This window comes from Trachypithecus francoisi, unplaced genomic scaffold (assembly GCF_009764315.1).
Source record: "Trachypithecus francoisi isolate TF-2019V2 unplaced genomic scaffold, Tfra_2.0 Lachesis_group12, whole genome shotgun sequence".
NCBI classification, from domain to species: domain Eukaryota; kingdom Metazoa; phylum Chordata; class Mammalia; order Primates; family Cercopithecidae; genus Trachypithecus; species Trachypithecus francoisi.
This window is the reverse complement of record NW_022681457.1, coordinates 67,779,094-67,794,921: the sequence shown is the minus strand read 5'-3', so window position 1 is coordinate 67,794,921 and position 15,828 is coordinate 67,779,094. Positions and strand designations below refer to the sequence as shown.

At 54.0% G+C, this 15,828-nt stretch overlaps 1 protein-coding gene across 6 annotated transcripts in view; it reads right to left on the bottom strand.

Moving 5' to 3' along the window:
• Positions 1-346: 346 nt before the first annotated feature.
• The window catches only part of CATSPERG (cation channel sperm associated auxiliary subunit gamma), a 34,262-nt gene continuing 18,780 nt past the window's right edge, over positions 347-15,828 (bottom strand). For 2 of the 6 annotated variants that reach the window (XM_033226076.1, XM_033226077.1), the window contains exons 10-29: positions 14,701-14,760; positions 14,381-14,500; positions 12,633-12,683; positions 12,399-12,528; positions 10,773-10,884; positions 9,706-9,864; positions 9,510-9,622; positions 8,503-8,716; positions 8,088-8,150; positions 7,786-7,984; positions 7,532-7,650; positions 6,343-6,423; positions 6,197-6,253; positions 4,011-4,167; positions 3,751-3,814; positions 3,547-3,642; positions 3,186-3,275; positions 1,239-1,331; positions 1,045-1,144; positions 392-778 (exon numbers count right to left, since the gene is read on the bottom strand). In XM_033226076.1, coding sequence (XP_033081967.1) covers positions 512-778; positions 1,045-1,144; positions 1,239-1,331; positions 3,186-3,275; positions 3,547-3,642; positions 3,751-3,814; positions 4,011-4,167; positions 6,197-6,253; positions 6,343-6,423; positions 7,532-7,650; positions 7,786-7,984; positions 8,088-8,150; positions 8,503-8,716; positions 9,510-9,622; positions 9,706-9,864; positions 10,773-10,884; positions 12,399-12,528; positions 12,633-12,683; positions 14,381-14,500; positions 14,701-14,760 — 2,345 coding nt within the window. In that variant the 3' untranslated portion in view covers positions 392-511. Of the gene's footprint in view, positions 779-1,044; positions 1,145-1,238; positions 1,332-1,502; positions 1,604-3,185; positions 3,276-3,546; positions 3,643-3,750; positions 3,815-4,010; positions 4,168-6,196; positions 6,254-6,342; positions 6,424-7,531; positions 7,651-7,785; positions 7,985-8,087; positions 8,151-8,502; positions 8,717-9,509; positions 9,623-9,705; positions 9,865-10,772; positions 10,885-12,398; positions 12,529-12,632; positions 12,684-14,380; positions 14,501-14,700; positions 14,761-15,828 lie in introns of those variants that run through there. The other 4 variants (XM_033226075.1, XM_033226074.1, XM_033226078.1 and 1 more) reach the window with 4 other exon arrangements.

The following is a 15,828-nucleotide window of genomic DNA, read 5'->3' as shown; positions in this document are numbered from 1 at the left end:
GGAGTCTCAGTCTGTTGCCCAGGCTGGAATGCAGTGGCGCAGTCTTGGCTCACTACAACTTCTGCCTCCCAGGTTCAAGGGATTATCCCGTCTCAGCCTCCCAAGTAGCTGGAATTACAGTCATGCGCCACCACGCCCGGCTAATTTTTTGTATTTTTAGTAGAGACAGGGTTGCAGGTTTTCACCACGTTGGCCAGGCTGGTCTCAAACTCCTGACCTCAAGTGATCTGCCTGCTTCCGCCTCCCAAAGTGCTGGGATTACAGGCATAAGCCACAGTGCCCAGCCAGGTTTATGATATTTTAATGTGCAGCTATGCTGGTACAAACCTTCTGAACTCGAGCTCTTAAGAGGGCCCACAGCTGGTCCTGAAAAAAAAGGCTTTATTTGAGTCTGAACCAGAAGTAAACATCAAGCAAAACAGAGGTCTGAGCTGGGTGACAGGCTGCATCTTCAAGATGGGCCTCGTAGGGGAGGTGTGACAGTGACTGGGGACTGGGGCACACGGCAGACTCAGGTCATCAACTGTCTCTCCATGGCTTCCTTGGGTTCAGCCCTGTCCTCTGTCATCCTGGAGCTGAACACGGAGCCCATCCTGGAACGTCTCAGAGACTGCATGCTCGAGATTCCAGAAATGGAGGCATAGGTGTAGTAGGATTCTGAGGCAATGATATCGTTTATCTTCCACCGGATCATCGTGCAGCACTTCGCCACGAGGGGCCACAGGAGGCAGAAGGCAATGTAGAAGGTCACCAGGCCCACAAACACGCTGACTGACACCTGCAGGGAGCAAAGAATAAATAAGGAGTTGGCACATGATAAGGTACATCGTCCACAATCTGGATCCACAGTGACAGGGAAATTGACAGATGGAGGCGTGATGGCAGGAGGAAATGAATGGGTAGACAGCCTGTGACATGGCAGGCGTTCAGTCGGCATGACCAGATGAGTGAATGAAGGAATGAATTAGCGAAGTACAACAAGCATAGGTGTGGAGGCGTGGGCCCTCGCCCACCCAGCAGGGCAGCTCCTGGACAGCCACTCACCATGAGGATGAAAAGGGCCCGCTTGGGACTGAGTGGCAGCCCGTGGATGTGCAGCAGGAAGGTGAGCTGGTAGTTGCAGTAGGTGCTCGTGTCCACTCCTCTGCGGGGGTTGGGAGGGGACCCAGGATTAGAGGAGAAGCCAGGCATTCCATGGGCAACCCCTGACCCGCACCTGGGCCACTTGCCTGGCTCACCTATTGCTCACCAACACCTTGAAGAAGAATTCAGGGGCGAAGATGCCTTGGGGAACATTGTCATAGCATGGGGCGTTCTCCAGACAGAGCCACCTGTGAGCCAAAGATCAGGCAGTTGTGCTACCAACCATGCCTAGTCTGTGCCAACTCCCAATTTCTTCCTCCACCCCAACACTCTCGGTGAGGACCAAATGGGTGCAATCTCATGCCTTCCCTCATTCATTCCTTCATTCACTCATTCAATCATGCTGACTGAACACCTACTGTGCCACAGGCCGTCTACTCATTCATTTCCTCCTGCCTTCACACCTCCATCTGTCAATTCCTCTGTCACTGTGCATCCATCCAGATTACAGGCTGTGTACCTATCAGGTGCCAACTCCTTATTCATTCTTTGCTCCCTTCATTCCTTTATCCCATAAATACAGCTTGAGCACTTACTAGGTACAAAGTCACATCTTTCATTTATTTCCTTCTTTATTCATTATCCAATAAATGCAGGTTAGGCCGGGCGCGGTGGTTCACACCTATAATCCCAGAACTTTGGGAGGCCGAGGCAGGTGGATCACTTGAGGTCAGGAGTTCAAGACCAGCCTGACCAACATGGTGAAATCCCATCTCTACTAAAAAATACAAAAACTAGCCAGGTGTGGTGGCGTGTGCCTGTAATCCCAGCTACACGGGAGGCTGAGGTGGGAGAATCACTTGAACCCAAGAGGCGGAGGTTGCAGTGAGCTGAGATTGTACCACTGTACTCCAGCCTGGGTGACGGAGCAAGAGTCCATCTCAAAAAAAATAAATAAAAATAAAAAATAAAAAAATAGAGCAGGTTAAATTCTGACTAGGCGCAAGTTGTTCATTCATTCACTGCCTTCATTTGCTCATGGCTTCATTTCTTTCCTTTCATTGAATGAAACTTATTGAGCCCCTATATATGAATTTGTTTCTCCATTGTTTTATTCATTCATTAATACCCCCATTCAAATATCAATAAATGCCTGCCACGAATTGATTTATTCATTTGTTCATTATTTCATTATTTCATTCAATAAATGCTATGTTAACCAGCCTGGCCAATATGGTGAAACCCCATCTCTACTAGAAAAAAAAAATACAAAAATTAACCGGGCATGGTGGCGTGCGCCTGTAATCCCAGTGCTTTGGGAGGGTGAAGCGTGAGGATCACCTGAGGTCAACAGTTCAAGACCAACCTAACCAACATGGTGAAACCCCATCCCTACTAAAAATACAAAAATTAGCCAGGCATGGTGGTGGGTGCCTGTCATCCCAGCTACTTGGGAGGCTAAGGCAGGAGAACTGCTTGAACCTGGGAGGCAGAGGTTGCAGTGAGCTGAGATTGTGCCACTGCACTCCAGCCTGGTGGACTACAGAGGGAGCCTGTCTGAAAAAATAAACAAACAGGAGGCTGAGACAGGAGAATCGCTTGAACCTGGAAGGTGGAGATTGCAGTGAACTGAGATCGTGCCACTGCATTCCAGACTGGGCAACAAAGAGCGAAACTCCATCTCAAAAATAAAAACAAATTTATGAGTCTATTCAGGACCCAGTTCTGGAGGAGAGACAGACCCCACACCAGACAGTGACTGCCCAGGGCTGTCTACTCTAGGATGGGGACGCACAGGTAGGGGACTCAGGGGCGGGATGGGAGAGCCCCGGGAGGCCATGGGAGCCACGAAGGGACAATTGTCCCATCCTGAAACAGAAAAGTCCTCCTGGCTGAAGGGGCATCTGCCTAAGGCCTGAAGAGAGGAGGGAGCAGCATTGCAGGCAGAGACTTTGGCTTGTGCAAAGTTCAGCCCCATTTGAGTAACACAAAGGCAGTCAGTGTGACTTGGGGATCAAGAGGCCTCCTAGGGGCAGAAAGGATGGGTGGGCCTGATGGACTACCCACAGATGGGGACCAAGAGGGCCAGGCTGCGCACTCACTCGATACCCGGGCTCTCATGGGACATGACGTGGAAGGCTGAGTCTTTGGTGGTCCTTTTGGTCCTCGTGGTCCAGATAAGGCTGTTGGTCCTGTGCAGGACGAGGTCATCTCAGCCAGGGGTTGGGGGGGTGTGGGGGAGGTATGGCCTCAGTGGTCAGTGTGGAGGGAGGCCAGAGGTGGGTGCAGGGGGCGTGGTGTTAGGGGGCCCTGCAGGAGTTTGCCTGTGGGATCCTAAGAGCCCCATTGTGGGCGGGGCCTGAGATGCAGAGGCGGGGGCTTGGGAGGTGGGCTTGGCTTGGAAGTGAGAAAGGCCTCCAGGGGAAGCAAGGCCTATTACACGTGGGGCCCCACGGGGATTACTTGTCCAGGGGGCTGTTGAAGCGGTAGATTTCGTCCTTGTTGTAGTCCTTGAGTGTGTCCAGTGTGGGCCCGCCACCCACCACCAGCAGCACGTAGCTACCAGGGACAGAAGTGCACACGGACTGGTCTCTGGGTCTCGAGTCCTACACCCATCCCCTTCCACTCCCTCCAACTGCCCTAGCTACAAGTTGGCCACGCCTTTACCTGCCCTGGAAACTGCCGGAGTCTCCTGTCACCAAATCTTGAATCAAGAAGAAGGGGTAGAAAACTATGGGGTTGGAGGAGGTTGAGACAGGAAGAAGAAATTAGCTTGGCCTGAGAAGCTGAGGACCGAGAAGGGGGAAAGTGAGATGCCGGGGGAAAGAGGGTGGGTAGCCTGTGGGGAGAGGAGTGGGGAGGGAGAGCGCAAAGTGGTGGGGGCAAGAGGACAGTGAACGATGCAGGAGAAGGGACTGGACACACACTGTCCCGGAAGAGAAAGCAGGGCATCTCGGGGTCCACTTGAACGCAGTCAAAGTAGTGTTTGTTCTTCAGGCGGCTGTATTCCAGAGTGTAGGTGATGTCGAACGCCAGGCGCTTGCCTGGAGGGCAGCCAATGAACACTGGCACCATCAGGTTGCCCTCGGTGGGAGGAAAAAAGGCTCATGGAAGTGGCCAGGGTCTCCTCAGGCCCCTGGAGAGGTGAGGGGCAGGAAGGACAGTCCCCCTCCCACAGACACCACCACCAACTGCCTGGCTCTCCCTCACTGCCAAGGGCAATATGGTCATTAATATCATTAAAATGGCTTGGCGCAGTGGCTCATGCCTGTAATCCCAGCACCTTGGGAGGCCAAGGCAGGCCGATCACTTGAGTCCGGAGTTCGAGACTAGCCTGGCCAGCACAGCAAAACCCTTTCTCTACTAAAAATAGAAAAAATTAGCTGGGTGTGGTGGTACATGCCTGTAATCCCAGCTACTCAGGAGGCAGAGGCAGGAGAACAGCTTGAACCAGGGAGACAGAGGCCAAGATTGCGCCACTGCACTCTAGCTGACAGAGCAGGACTCTGTCTCAAAAAAAAAAAAAAAAAGACGCAGAGTCTGCTCATTCTCTCCCCTAAACCTCCAACTCCTTTGCCCCGACCCTGTTTTGTCCAACCTTGTCTCCTCCAGAGTCTCCCTGCTTCCAGTTCCCTCATTGATGTCCCCTTACCCCATGCAGCCAGATGGGCCCTGAGGACCCTCGAGTCCCTCCTCTGCTTGGAGCCCTCCCGAAGAGCCAGCTCACGTACCATGGCCCATGAGGCCCCACTTACTCTACCCCCTCACTGCTCTGAGTTCATCCCGCCACATTCCCCCTTGCCCACCCTGTGATGCGGTCACACTTCCTCCTTGTTTATTCAGTCTAGCACATGAAATCTTATGTACTCTAAGGAGGTGGGGGCTGTTACAACCCCTTTTGACTGCCCAAGGTCATTCTAAGCCAGGAGAGAGGAACACCAGGATCTGTGTGCCCCGGGGTGGGTAGGGAAGTGGGTGAGAACAAGAACTCTGGGGCAGGCCCCTCCTCTACCACTTATTAGCTCCCTGGGTTACTCTGCACCTCTCTGAGCCTCAGTGTCTGCCCCGGACAAAGGCGATATCACATATATAAGCAAGTGAAGAACCAAGAACCCAAAGAACTGAATGAGGAATGTGTGAGTGGGCAGAAGAAGAGAGAGATGTGAAGGCAGGGCCAGGCCAGCCCTTGTGCCACCTTTGTGCCAATTGCAAAAAGTGGCCCTAGGCCAGGCGCGGTGGCTCACACTTGTAATCCCAACACTTTGGGAGGCCGAGGTGGGCAGATCACCTGAGGTCAGGAGTTTGAGACCAGCCTGGCCAACATGGTGAAACTCCATCTCTTCTTAAAAAACAAAAAAATTAGCCAGGCATGGTGGTATGCACCTGTAATCCCAGCTACTTGGGAGGCTGAGGCAGAAGAATCGCTTGAACCCGGGAGGCAGAGGTTGCAGTGAGCCGAGACTGCGCCATTGTACTGCAGCCTGGGGGACAAGAGTGAGATTTCGTCTCAAAAAAAAAAAAAAAATGTCCCTGTTGCTCACTCTATTCTCCCTCTGCAGAAAAGTTATCAGAGGGAACACATCAGCTTGTGTGCAACCTGTACAACTGGGAAGATGGCCCTTTCTGAACACATGAATGAATGGAAGGAGTTAGGCTGGGTGCGGAGGCTCACGCCTGGAATCCCAGCACTTTGGGAGGCTGAAGCAGGTGGATCACTTGAGTTCAGGAGTTTGCGACCAGCCTGGCCAACATGGAGAAACCCTGTCTCCACTAAAAATACAAAAAATTAGCTGGGCATGGTGGTGGGCACCTGTAATCCCAGCTACTCAGGAGGCTGAAGCAGGAGAATCACTTGAGCCAAGGAGGTGGAGGTTGCAGTGAGCCAAGACTGCACCATCGCACTCCAGCCTGGGCAACAAGAGCAAAACTCCGTCTCAAAGAAAAAAAGAATGAAAGGAGTTAATGGGTAGTAGTGGGTGGGTGGATGAATGATGAGAAAGAATGAGAAGAAAGGAAAGTATGAATGCATTAGTGGGATTCTCAGGGGATTAGCCCTGTTGAGACCTGACCCCAACCTTCCCCTCCCAGGGCCCAGTATCCCAAGCTCCAATACTTGCATACGGGGCCCCAAGTGCGTTTCCTGGAAGCACAGCCCGGATGAACCCACCACCTGCAGGTAGGAGCAGGTGAAGATGGTGATCCCTGTGGGCCCAGGCTTTTCCACCATCCTGCACCCTCCCCTCCAGGCTTGGACCTCACATTGACCATCATGGAAGTCTTCATAAGGTGATGTCCACTAATGCCTTGGTCATAGCAAACCTTTTTATCCTTGAGCGTAATCTGGGGTTGAAGGAGGGGAGAGGCAGAAATGAAGGGGCGAACAGGTCTCCCCAAAGACCAACAAACAGTTCAAATAACCCATAGCTGGGGCGAGGTAGGGGCTGGTAGGAGAACGGAATTCTTCCATTTTCTACTCAGGAATAGGCTAACGGGGCCAAGCGCCGGGTGGCTCGTGGCTCATGCCTCACACCTCACGCCGAGGCGTGAGGATCTCTTGAGCCCAGGAATTCGAGACCAGCCTGGGCAACATAGGTAGACCCCCCTCTCTACAAAACATAAAAAGTTAAGGCTGGGCACCGGGCGCGGTGGCTCAAGCCTGTAATCCCAGCACTTTGGGAGGCCGAGACGGGCGGATCACGAGGTCAGGAGATCGAGTCCATCCTGGCTAACACGGTGAAACCCCGTCTCTACTAAAAAATACAAAAAACTAGCCGGGCGAGGTGGCGGGCGCCTGTAGTCCCAGCTACTCGGGAGGCTGAGGCAGGAGAATGGCGTGAACCTGGGAGGCGGAGCTTGCAGTGAGCTGAGATCCGGCCACTGCACTCCAGCCCAGGCGACAGAGCGAGACTCCGTCTCCAAAAAAAAAAAAAAAAAGTTAAGGCTGGGCACAGTGGCTCATACCTGTAATCCCAGCACTTTGGGAGGCTGAGGTGGGCGGATCATTTGAGGTCAGGAGTTCAAGACCAGCCAGGCCAACATGGTAAAAATCTATCTCTACTAAAAATACAAAAAATTAGCTGGGTGTGGTGGTGTGCACCTGCAATCTCAGCTACTAAGGAGGCTGAGGCAGAAGACTCAGTTGAACCTGGGAGGCAGAGGTTGCAGTGAGTCAAGATTGTGCCATTGCACTCCAGCCTGGGCGACAGAGTGAGACTCCGTCTCAAAAGAAAAAAAGAAAAAAAAGTTCGCTGGGCACTGTGGTGCATGCCTGCAGTCCCAGCTACTCAGGAGGTTGAGGGAGGAGGATCACTTGAGCCCAGGAGGCCAAGAATGCAGTGATCGCGCCACTGCACTCCAGCCTGACAGAGCAAGACCCTGTCTCAAAAACAAACAAACAAAAAACAAAACAAAAAACCTCCCTTGATCCCAGCTGCCCGCCGGGCCTCACCGAAAATAGCACCGAGTTGCGATTAACCAGGACCTCCTGCTTCACCGAGGCCTCGATGCAGCCGGGGTCGGCCAGCACCACGCCCACGTCTACCTGGCTATGCAGCTGGAAGACGGTGCCTGCTCCGGACAGTAAACGGGGTTAAGGTCTCCCTCACAGTCCCCGCCCTTCGGATGGTGTCCCCTCCCCCGAGGCTCCCAGATTCCAGCAGCCCTCGCCCTGCCCTTCGGGAGTGACTCCGGCCCCGCGCAGACCGAGGTCTGACATCGTCCGGAAGGAGTGGCTCTGCGCCGACAGGAAGATGGCGAAGCTGTACTCAGTGCCCTTGTCCAGGAAAATGCGCTCCGGCAGCTCGTACGCGGACTTGAGGTTGTAGATCTTTTCGTAGCTATCCATTTCTATGAATACGCCGCCCGCGCTTCGCCAGTTGCTTGCCAGGAAGAAGTAGTAATCCTGGAGTACCGCATCCGCGGCGCAGTCAGCGCCGGGGTTGGGGGCACGGTGAGGGGTGTCCAGGCACCGCCCCTTTCCCCGGCTCCCAATCCGCTCCGCCTACCTGGTCTTGTTTTTTTTTCTCCCACCAGCGCCAGGTGGGGTCGTGCACTGGGTCCGCGTACGGCTGCAGGGATCGCCCGGCACCGTAAAGGGATTGGGCGGCGGGGCGAGGGCCCTCAGGCAAGCGGCATCCCCAGACCCCCTCCCAGCCTCAATGCCAGCCCCTAACCCAGAGCAGAAGATACACACCCCAGCGCATCCCCAGACCCTGCTTTCAACCCGGCCACACCTCCAACACCCTCCCCTGGAAGTCCTGCTTAAGCCAGGCCCCGCCCCCACGTCCCCCACCCACCCACCCCCCAGTCCTCCAGTTCTACAATCCTGCTGCGCTCCGCTCCACAGACCTCGCCCTCTAAGCCGGCTCCCCGCTCCCCGAGTCCGGTCTCAGGCCTGCCCGCCCGCCGCCGGACGCCCACCTTGTCGTACACGGAGTGTAGCCACAGCAGGTAGTAGATCAGGCCCTGGTAGATGGCTAGCGAGTTCTCGTTGTGGAAGCCCGAGCGCTCCAAGACGCGCGGTGGCCGTGCCCGGTAGCGCTCCTGGCGCGTGTATCTCTGCGGACCGGGCAGGCTCCTCAGGCGCATCACCGAGAAGGGGCAGAAGTTGGTGAAGGAGAGCATCAAGTAGCCCCTGGGCAGCGGCAGGGGGAAAGGCTGCTGGCTCTAAGGCACCCGGAGCACTGGAAGCTTCCGCAGGCCTCTTTCCCACCTCACCCACTTCCCATACCGAATCCACCCCCCCATCTTCCTCCTCAGCGTCAGCCCCTGCTGCCCAGAGGCCTCTTCACACATCCCCTTGGACGTCCCTCGATCCCTGAGACCAGAGTCCTCCCTGCTCAACGGGCAGTCCCCATCTGCCTGTCCACTTGACCTCTTATCTTTGTTCCACCTCCTGCTTCCTCCTTCCACCCCAGTGCCCCCTCCCTGCCCCGAATCCAGCTGCCTCCCTGATCCACCCTCTGCAGGAGGGCGACCAGAGGCATCATTATGGCACGCGGTAAAATCCGATCCTGCAGTCCTTTCCTTTAGTCCCATCCATGGCTCCCCCAAGACCCTCAAGATGAAGTCCAAGTTTCTCCCCATGACCACCAGGCTCACTTCGTCCCCCTTCCCATCAGGGCTTCTGCACAGGTGGTTCTCCCGTTCTGGGACACCCTTCCCCACCTTATCACTTGGCTAATCCTTCCTCACCCTTCTTGTCACAGTGCATACACCTCCTCCTCCTTGAAGCCCTCCCTGATGCACCTTCCCCCCTGGCCAGGTTCGCCTCCTCCTCTGAGCTTCCATAAGTGCTGAACTCCTGCCATCGTAGCCCTGAGGCTGTCACTGGGGTTAGCTCGGTCTCCCCTCTCTCAAGAATGGTAGCTTCAGGAGGGCAGTGCCGGGAGCCCTCAGACCCCTGTCATGGTCCGGTGTCTTCTCACCCTTTCCTATCCAAGTCATAGTGGCTGGTGTGCTGTTGATACATCAGAAGCTGTTCCACAGGCATAAGCCTCTTGACCAGCTGGCCCTTCTGGTTGTTCATAAGGTACACCAGCTACAGGGGGAAGGCAGAGTCAGGAGAGCTGGGGTCAGCCCTCCTGGGGTGCCCCAATGTCCCCGCATAGCCCCGCCAGGCACCTGGTACAGTTTGCTGTCTTCGTAGAAGAGGGTCAGCATGGTCTCATTGGATGCGTAGAGAGAGGACTGTTGCATCAGCTGTAAGCTGATGTGCACCTTCCAGCCCTTGGATGGGAACAGCCGGTACACCTGGTAGCTACCCTCCAGGAGGTACCAGATCTGTGGGTACGATAGCCGGATGTGTGTGTGTCAGGACCATGGGGTCCTCTGATCCCACCTCACCCTCTGCCCACTGTGGTGGCCCCATTGTTTGAGGGATGAAGTTTGCAAACTCACCTCCACTGGGACCAAGGGCGCTCCCCTTCCTTTTCTCTGTGGTGCCATCTCTCTACTTCCCTGAGCCCAATCACCTCTGGTTCCAGCCCTCACACACTATGATCATGTTTTTCAATGTTTTTGGTCTGTTAGGGTTTCTGGCACTTGTAACTGAAACATCCCTAACATACACACTTCCTAACAGCCACGGTTCCTAGGGCCGAGACCTCTTTTTTCTTCTCACTCTTTGCAGCTTCCAGGGTCTCACCATTTCCTTGGCCTCAGTTTCTCATCTCTGCACTAATGCCCACCCCCATACACATCTGAAGGGAACCTTCACTCCCCTTTCTGAACCACAACCTGGGTGATCCCCTCCAGCCTCCAAGATGTCCCCCTCCATGTGGTCTCCCCCATGAAGCCCTCCCTGACATGCACAATGCCCCAGAATGGGCCAGGTCCCCCTACTTCCATAGGTAATATTTTCCCCATTGCAGCCCTGACCGCTCTGTGTTCTCCAGCACAGGGGGCAGGTACACAGTAAATGCTCAATATTTATGAAGTGAACGAGTGCACTGTGGGATGAAAGAGGGCCGCCTCTGAACATGAGATTATAGCTCTGGTCTGCGTGACTTTGGAGCTGACACTCTGAGTTCCAGGGATTGCAGCTATAAATGGACCTTCACTGCCCTTTCTCGGGGTCCCCAAGGGTGCCCCCTTCCCTTAGCTCCTTTACTCTGACAGGGGAAAAGAGAGGCCCCTGGGGCTTGAGGGGTGGGCAGAGAGGGAATGGGGAGAGGGGCAGGGCAGCCCACCTCCTCCGTCTCCGTGACAATAGCCACGGCCCCACGGAACGATCTGGCCATGTATTTGATGGACAGTTCCTTAGGGAAGTCTGCCAGGTAGATGAAGTTTTCCTTGTTAGAGCTGCAGGGACAGAGATGGAGAGCTAGGCGCATCCTGGACAGCCGCTTCCCCCAATCCCAGGCCTAATAACACGGGAGCCACTTACTCAGTTTCTCCACTTGGAAGAATGTGCAAAGGAAGCTTGAAATCCTAGCTCCCGCCCCCCACCCCAAACCCTTTGAGTGTGTCCAGCTCCCCATCTGTAAAACAGAAGCATCGGGCCAACCTGGCAGTTTGCCAGCCACCCAAGAAAGTGGCTCAGGGGCCCCTAGGTTCCTGAGGGTCGAGAGGGTGGCTGGGGTGGGGAGGATCCTAAACTGTCCCTAGAAAATGCTCATCAATTAGCCGGACACGGTGGTTCACACCTGTAATCCCAGCACTTTCGGAGGCTGAGGCGGGAGGATCACCTGAGGTCAGGAGTTCGAGACCAGCCTGCCCAACATGGTGAAACCTCATCTCTACTAAAAATACAAAAATTACCCAGGCATGGTGACGTGCAACTGTAATCCCAGCTACTAGGGAGGCTGACGCAGGAGAATCGCTTGAATCAGGGAGGCGGGGGCTGCAGTGAGCTGAGATTGTGCCACTGCCCTGTAGCCTGGGTGACAGAGTGAGACTCCCAAAACAAAAACAAACCCTAGAGGCCGGGCGCGGTGGCTCAAGCCTGTAATCCCAGCACTTTGGGAGGCCGAGAAGGACGGATCACAAGGTCAGGAGATCGAGACCATCCTGGCTAACCCGGTGAAACCCTGTCTCTACTAAAAAATACAAAAAACTAGCCGGGCGAGGTGGCGGGCGCCTGTAGTCCCAGCCACTCGGGAGGCTGAGGCAGGAGAATGGCATAAACCCGGAAGGCGGAGCTTGCAGTAAGCTGAGATCCGGCCACTGCACTCCAGCCTGGGTGATAGAGCGAGACTCCGTCTCAAAAAAAAAAAAAAAAACCCTAGAAACTGCTCATCTATTGCTCACACAGACTGGGTCTTTATATAAGGTTTCATTTTAAGAAAAGGGCTTGGCCGGACGCCGTGGCTCAAGCTTGTAATCCCAGCACTTTGGGAGGCCGAGACGGGCGGATCACGAGGTCAGGAGATCGAGACCATCCTGGCTAACACTGTGAAACCCCGTCTCTACTAAAAAATACAAAAAACTAGCCGGGCGAGGTGGCGGGCGCCTGTAGTCCCAGCTACTTGGGAGGCTGAGGCAGGAGAATGGCGTAAACCCAGGAGGCGGAGCTTGCAGTGAGCTGAGATCCGGCCACTGCACTCCAGCCCGGGTGACAGAGCGAGACTCTGTCTCAAAAAAAAAAAAAAAAGAAAAGAAAAGGGCTCCCACAGCTTTAAAACATTGGCTCCCCTCGTCCCAGCACTGACTACCCTAACGGTGTGTTCCCCATCACAGTCCTGGTAACTTCTGGATTTGGGCATCCTCTGAAGGCTTGGTGAGACTCGCCTAGTCTGGTCTTGAAAGCGTCCACACCCTAAAGGTGCTGGGGAGACAGAGTATGCCTGGCCCACCCGGGAGTGGTGGAGGCCCACCTCTGCAGGAGAAAGTTGCCCCAGATGAAGATCAGGTGGTTGTACGGGTTACAGGAGATGCCCTTGGGGGCCATTACAGTGTCGGTGTAGGACTCCGTCCCTAGGATCATCAGGAACTCCAATCCTCGAGCTGACCGGGGCAGAGGAAGAGAGGACATGGCAGTGAGGTGGAGTCACCTGGGCCCCTCCTGGCCCACAGCCGCCCTTGAGGCCACCTCTGCCTTCCCCTCCTACCTTCAGGGATGAATTCCGGGATGCGGTAGAGGAGTTCCAGGTCATCACTAGCTACAGGGAGGGAGAACACAGCAAAATCTCCTGAGGCTCTGTGCTTTCAAAACCTGGAGCTGGAGCAAGTTGTTTGCTTCTCAGCCTCCTGTAAAATCCTCCAAAGAGCTTCCCACTCGGGCTTGCTAGTCCTTAGAGTTTCTTCCACCGCCCCCTGCCAAGACAGGATCTCTCTGTCGCCCAGGCTGGAGTGCAATGGTGTGATCTCGGCTCACTGCAACCTCTGCCTCCTGGGTTCAAGTGATCCTCCCACCTCAGCCTATAGAGTAGCTGGGATTATAGACACGCACCACCACCACGCCCAGCTAATCTTTTGTATTTTTTTTTTTTCGGAGATGGAGTCTCCCTCTGTTGCCCAGGCTGCAGTGCGATGGCATGATCTCGGCTCACTGCAACCTCTGCTTCCCAAGTTCAAGCAATTCTTCTGCCTCAGCCTCCCGAGTAGCTAGGTTTACAGGCACCCACCATCATGCCTAATTTTTGTATTTTTAGTAGAGACAGGGTTTCACCATGTTAGCCAGGCTGGTCTTGAACTCCTGACCTTAGGTGATCCCCCCCGACCCCGCCTCGGCCTCCCAGAGTGCGAGCCACTGCGCCTGGCCAATTTTTGTTTTTTTTTTTTTGAGACGGAGTCTCGCTCTGTCGCCCAGGCTGGAGTGCAGTGGCGCGATCTCGGCTCACTGCAAGCTCCGCCTCCCAGGTTCACATCATTCTCCTGCCTCAGCCTCCTGAGTAGCTGGGACTACAGGCACCCGCTACTGCACCCGGCTAAATTTTTTGTATTTTTAGTAGAGACCGGGTTTCACTGTGGTCTCGATCTCCTGACCTCGTGATCCACCCGCGTCAACCTCCCAACGTGCTGGGACTACAGGCGTGAGTCACCGCACCCGGCCCAATTTTTGTATTTTTAGTAGAGAGGAGGTTTTGCTATGTTGCCTAGGCTGGTCTTGAACTCCTGAGCTCAAACATTCCACTCACCTTGGCGTCCCAAAGTGCTGGGATTACAATCATGAGCCACCATGCCTTTTTTTTTTTTTTTTTTGAGACAGGGTCTTGCTCTGTCACCCAGGCAGTGGCATGATCATAGCTCACTATTGCCTCAACCTCCTGGGCTTATGCCATCCTTCCACCTCGGGTATATTCCAAGTAGCTGGGACTACAGGCACACCTCCATACTCAGCTACCTTTTTTTGTTTGTTTTTTTAATTTGTAGAGACAGGGTCTTGCCACGTTGCCCCAGGCTGGTCTTGAACTCCTGGCCTCAAGCGATCCTCTGGCCTCGGCCTCCCAAAGTGCTAGGATTACAGGTGTGAGCCCTGTGCCTAGCCCTTTAGAATTTCTTCATGTGAATTATAAAAAGGCACTGCCTCTGAGAGGAAACAGTCCTGTTAAGGCACAGGACCTGTCTCCTCTGACCCCTTGGTTGGGGGTTTTGTGCAGTGCACAGCCTGTACAACTCTACATGGTGGCCCTATTCTCACTGCAGGTAAAATAAAATTTCTTTATTGTGAGTCACAGAGCCCTTTCAGATCTCCAAGTCTATACCCAGTTCTCCACTGCTACCCCTCATCCAGGAGTGACACAGGTAATGTCGCCCTCCCTCTGTCTGCTGGGCACAGATCCCTCAGGATGGGCATGTGGTCCACAGTCTGGGCTCCTGCCCCTTTGCGCCCAGCCCCTTGCGTCGCCCTGATTACCTGTGTTGTAGCTGACCACCTGGAAACGTTTACTGGCGTTTTCATATTCACTCTCCACCAGCAGCAGGAGGGTATACTCACCCGCGATGTAGTCAGACCAAATTATGGAGCAGGTGGTAACTGAGAGGGAAAGGGGCAGTCCAGAGCCGCCCCAGGGCTCAATGGCCTTGGTCCTGTGCCAGCTGTGCCCCTCCCCATAACTCTCACCCCTCCCTAAGACACTGCCCATTCTTTCCTATGATCCCTGCCACCCTCCCCTGCTCTTCTGCATCTTCAGTCCCCCCAGCCTCCCGCTGCAGACCCATCGGGGGGATTAGTACCTCCTATCTGCTCGCACACAGACCACTGCCTGGGCAGCATCTCAAAGGACACCTGGCCATCTGCAGAGCAAGGTGGGGTTCATGTTCAGTCCCTCTCCCTCCTGTCTGGCAGTCCATCAAGCCAACTCTGATTGCCCTCCTCATGCCCACCAGCCCCTCAGTCCTTGGGATCTCATTCTCTGGCCTTCCGTCACTCACACCTGGCCTATCAGAGCATGTCTGTCTCTGGCCACAGTCATGACACTGTGGGTGTCATGGCTCAGGTCTGGCCATGAGAACCACAGTGGGCCAATCAGAATTTACTCTGGGACTTGTGTTAGAATTAATGGGAAAGATGCTGTCTTCATTCTCTTGGCATGACTCAGACTAGTAGATAACTTGAGTCTTAAGCTTTAAGGGGCTACCTTTAACCTCTATGGAGGAACAGCTACCTGAAAATGGACCCAAATTATAGGACCAATAATAATAAACCATTTGTAACACTCACCACATCGCTAGTTCTAAGACCTTTACAAAAACCAACTTATTTAATCTTTATATCAACCCAGTTACCTAGATACTAGTACTACCATTAGTCACATTTTGTAGGTGAAGAAAACGAGATCAGAGAGGTCAAGTTACATATCGAAAGGCACACAGCAAAGGTGTGATGGAGCAGTCTCTCTCCATAATCTGTGCTATAATTAATTACTATGCTGTACTACCTTACCAAGAGATGGAGTCCTGATGACATACCCTGTGAGCCCCCGGATCCAGCCATACCTGAAGTTGAACCCGAGTCTTTTCATTTATGTAAGTCCACAAATTCTTTATGCTTATTATTACTATTATTATTAAGACAGTCTCATTCTGTTGCCCAGGCTGGAGTGCAGTGGCATGATCTCGGCTTACTGCAACCTTTGCTTCCCAGGTTCAAGCAATTCTTATGCCTCAGCCTCCCAAGTAGCTGGGACTACAGATGTGTGCCACCATGCTCAGCTGGTTTTTGTATTTTTAGTAGAGATGGGGTTTCTCCATGTTGGGCAGGCTGGTCTCAAACTCCTGACCTCAAGTGATCCACCCACCTCAGCCTCCCAAAGTGCTGGGATTACAGGCATGAGCCACTGTGCCCAGCTGTACTTAAATTAT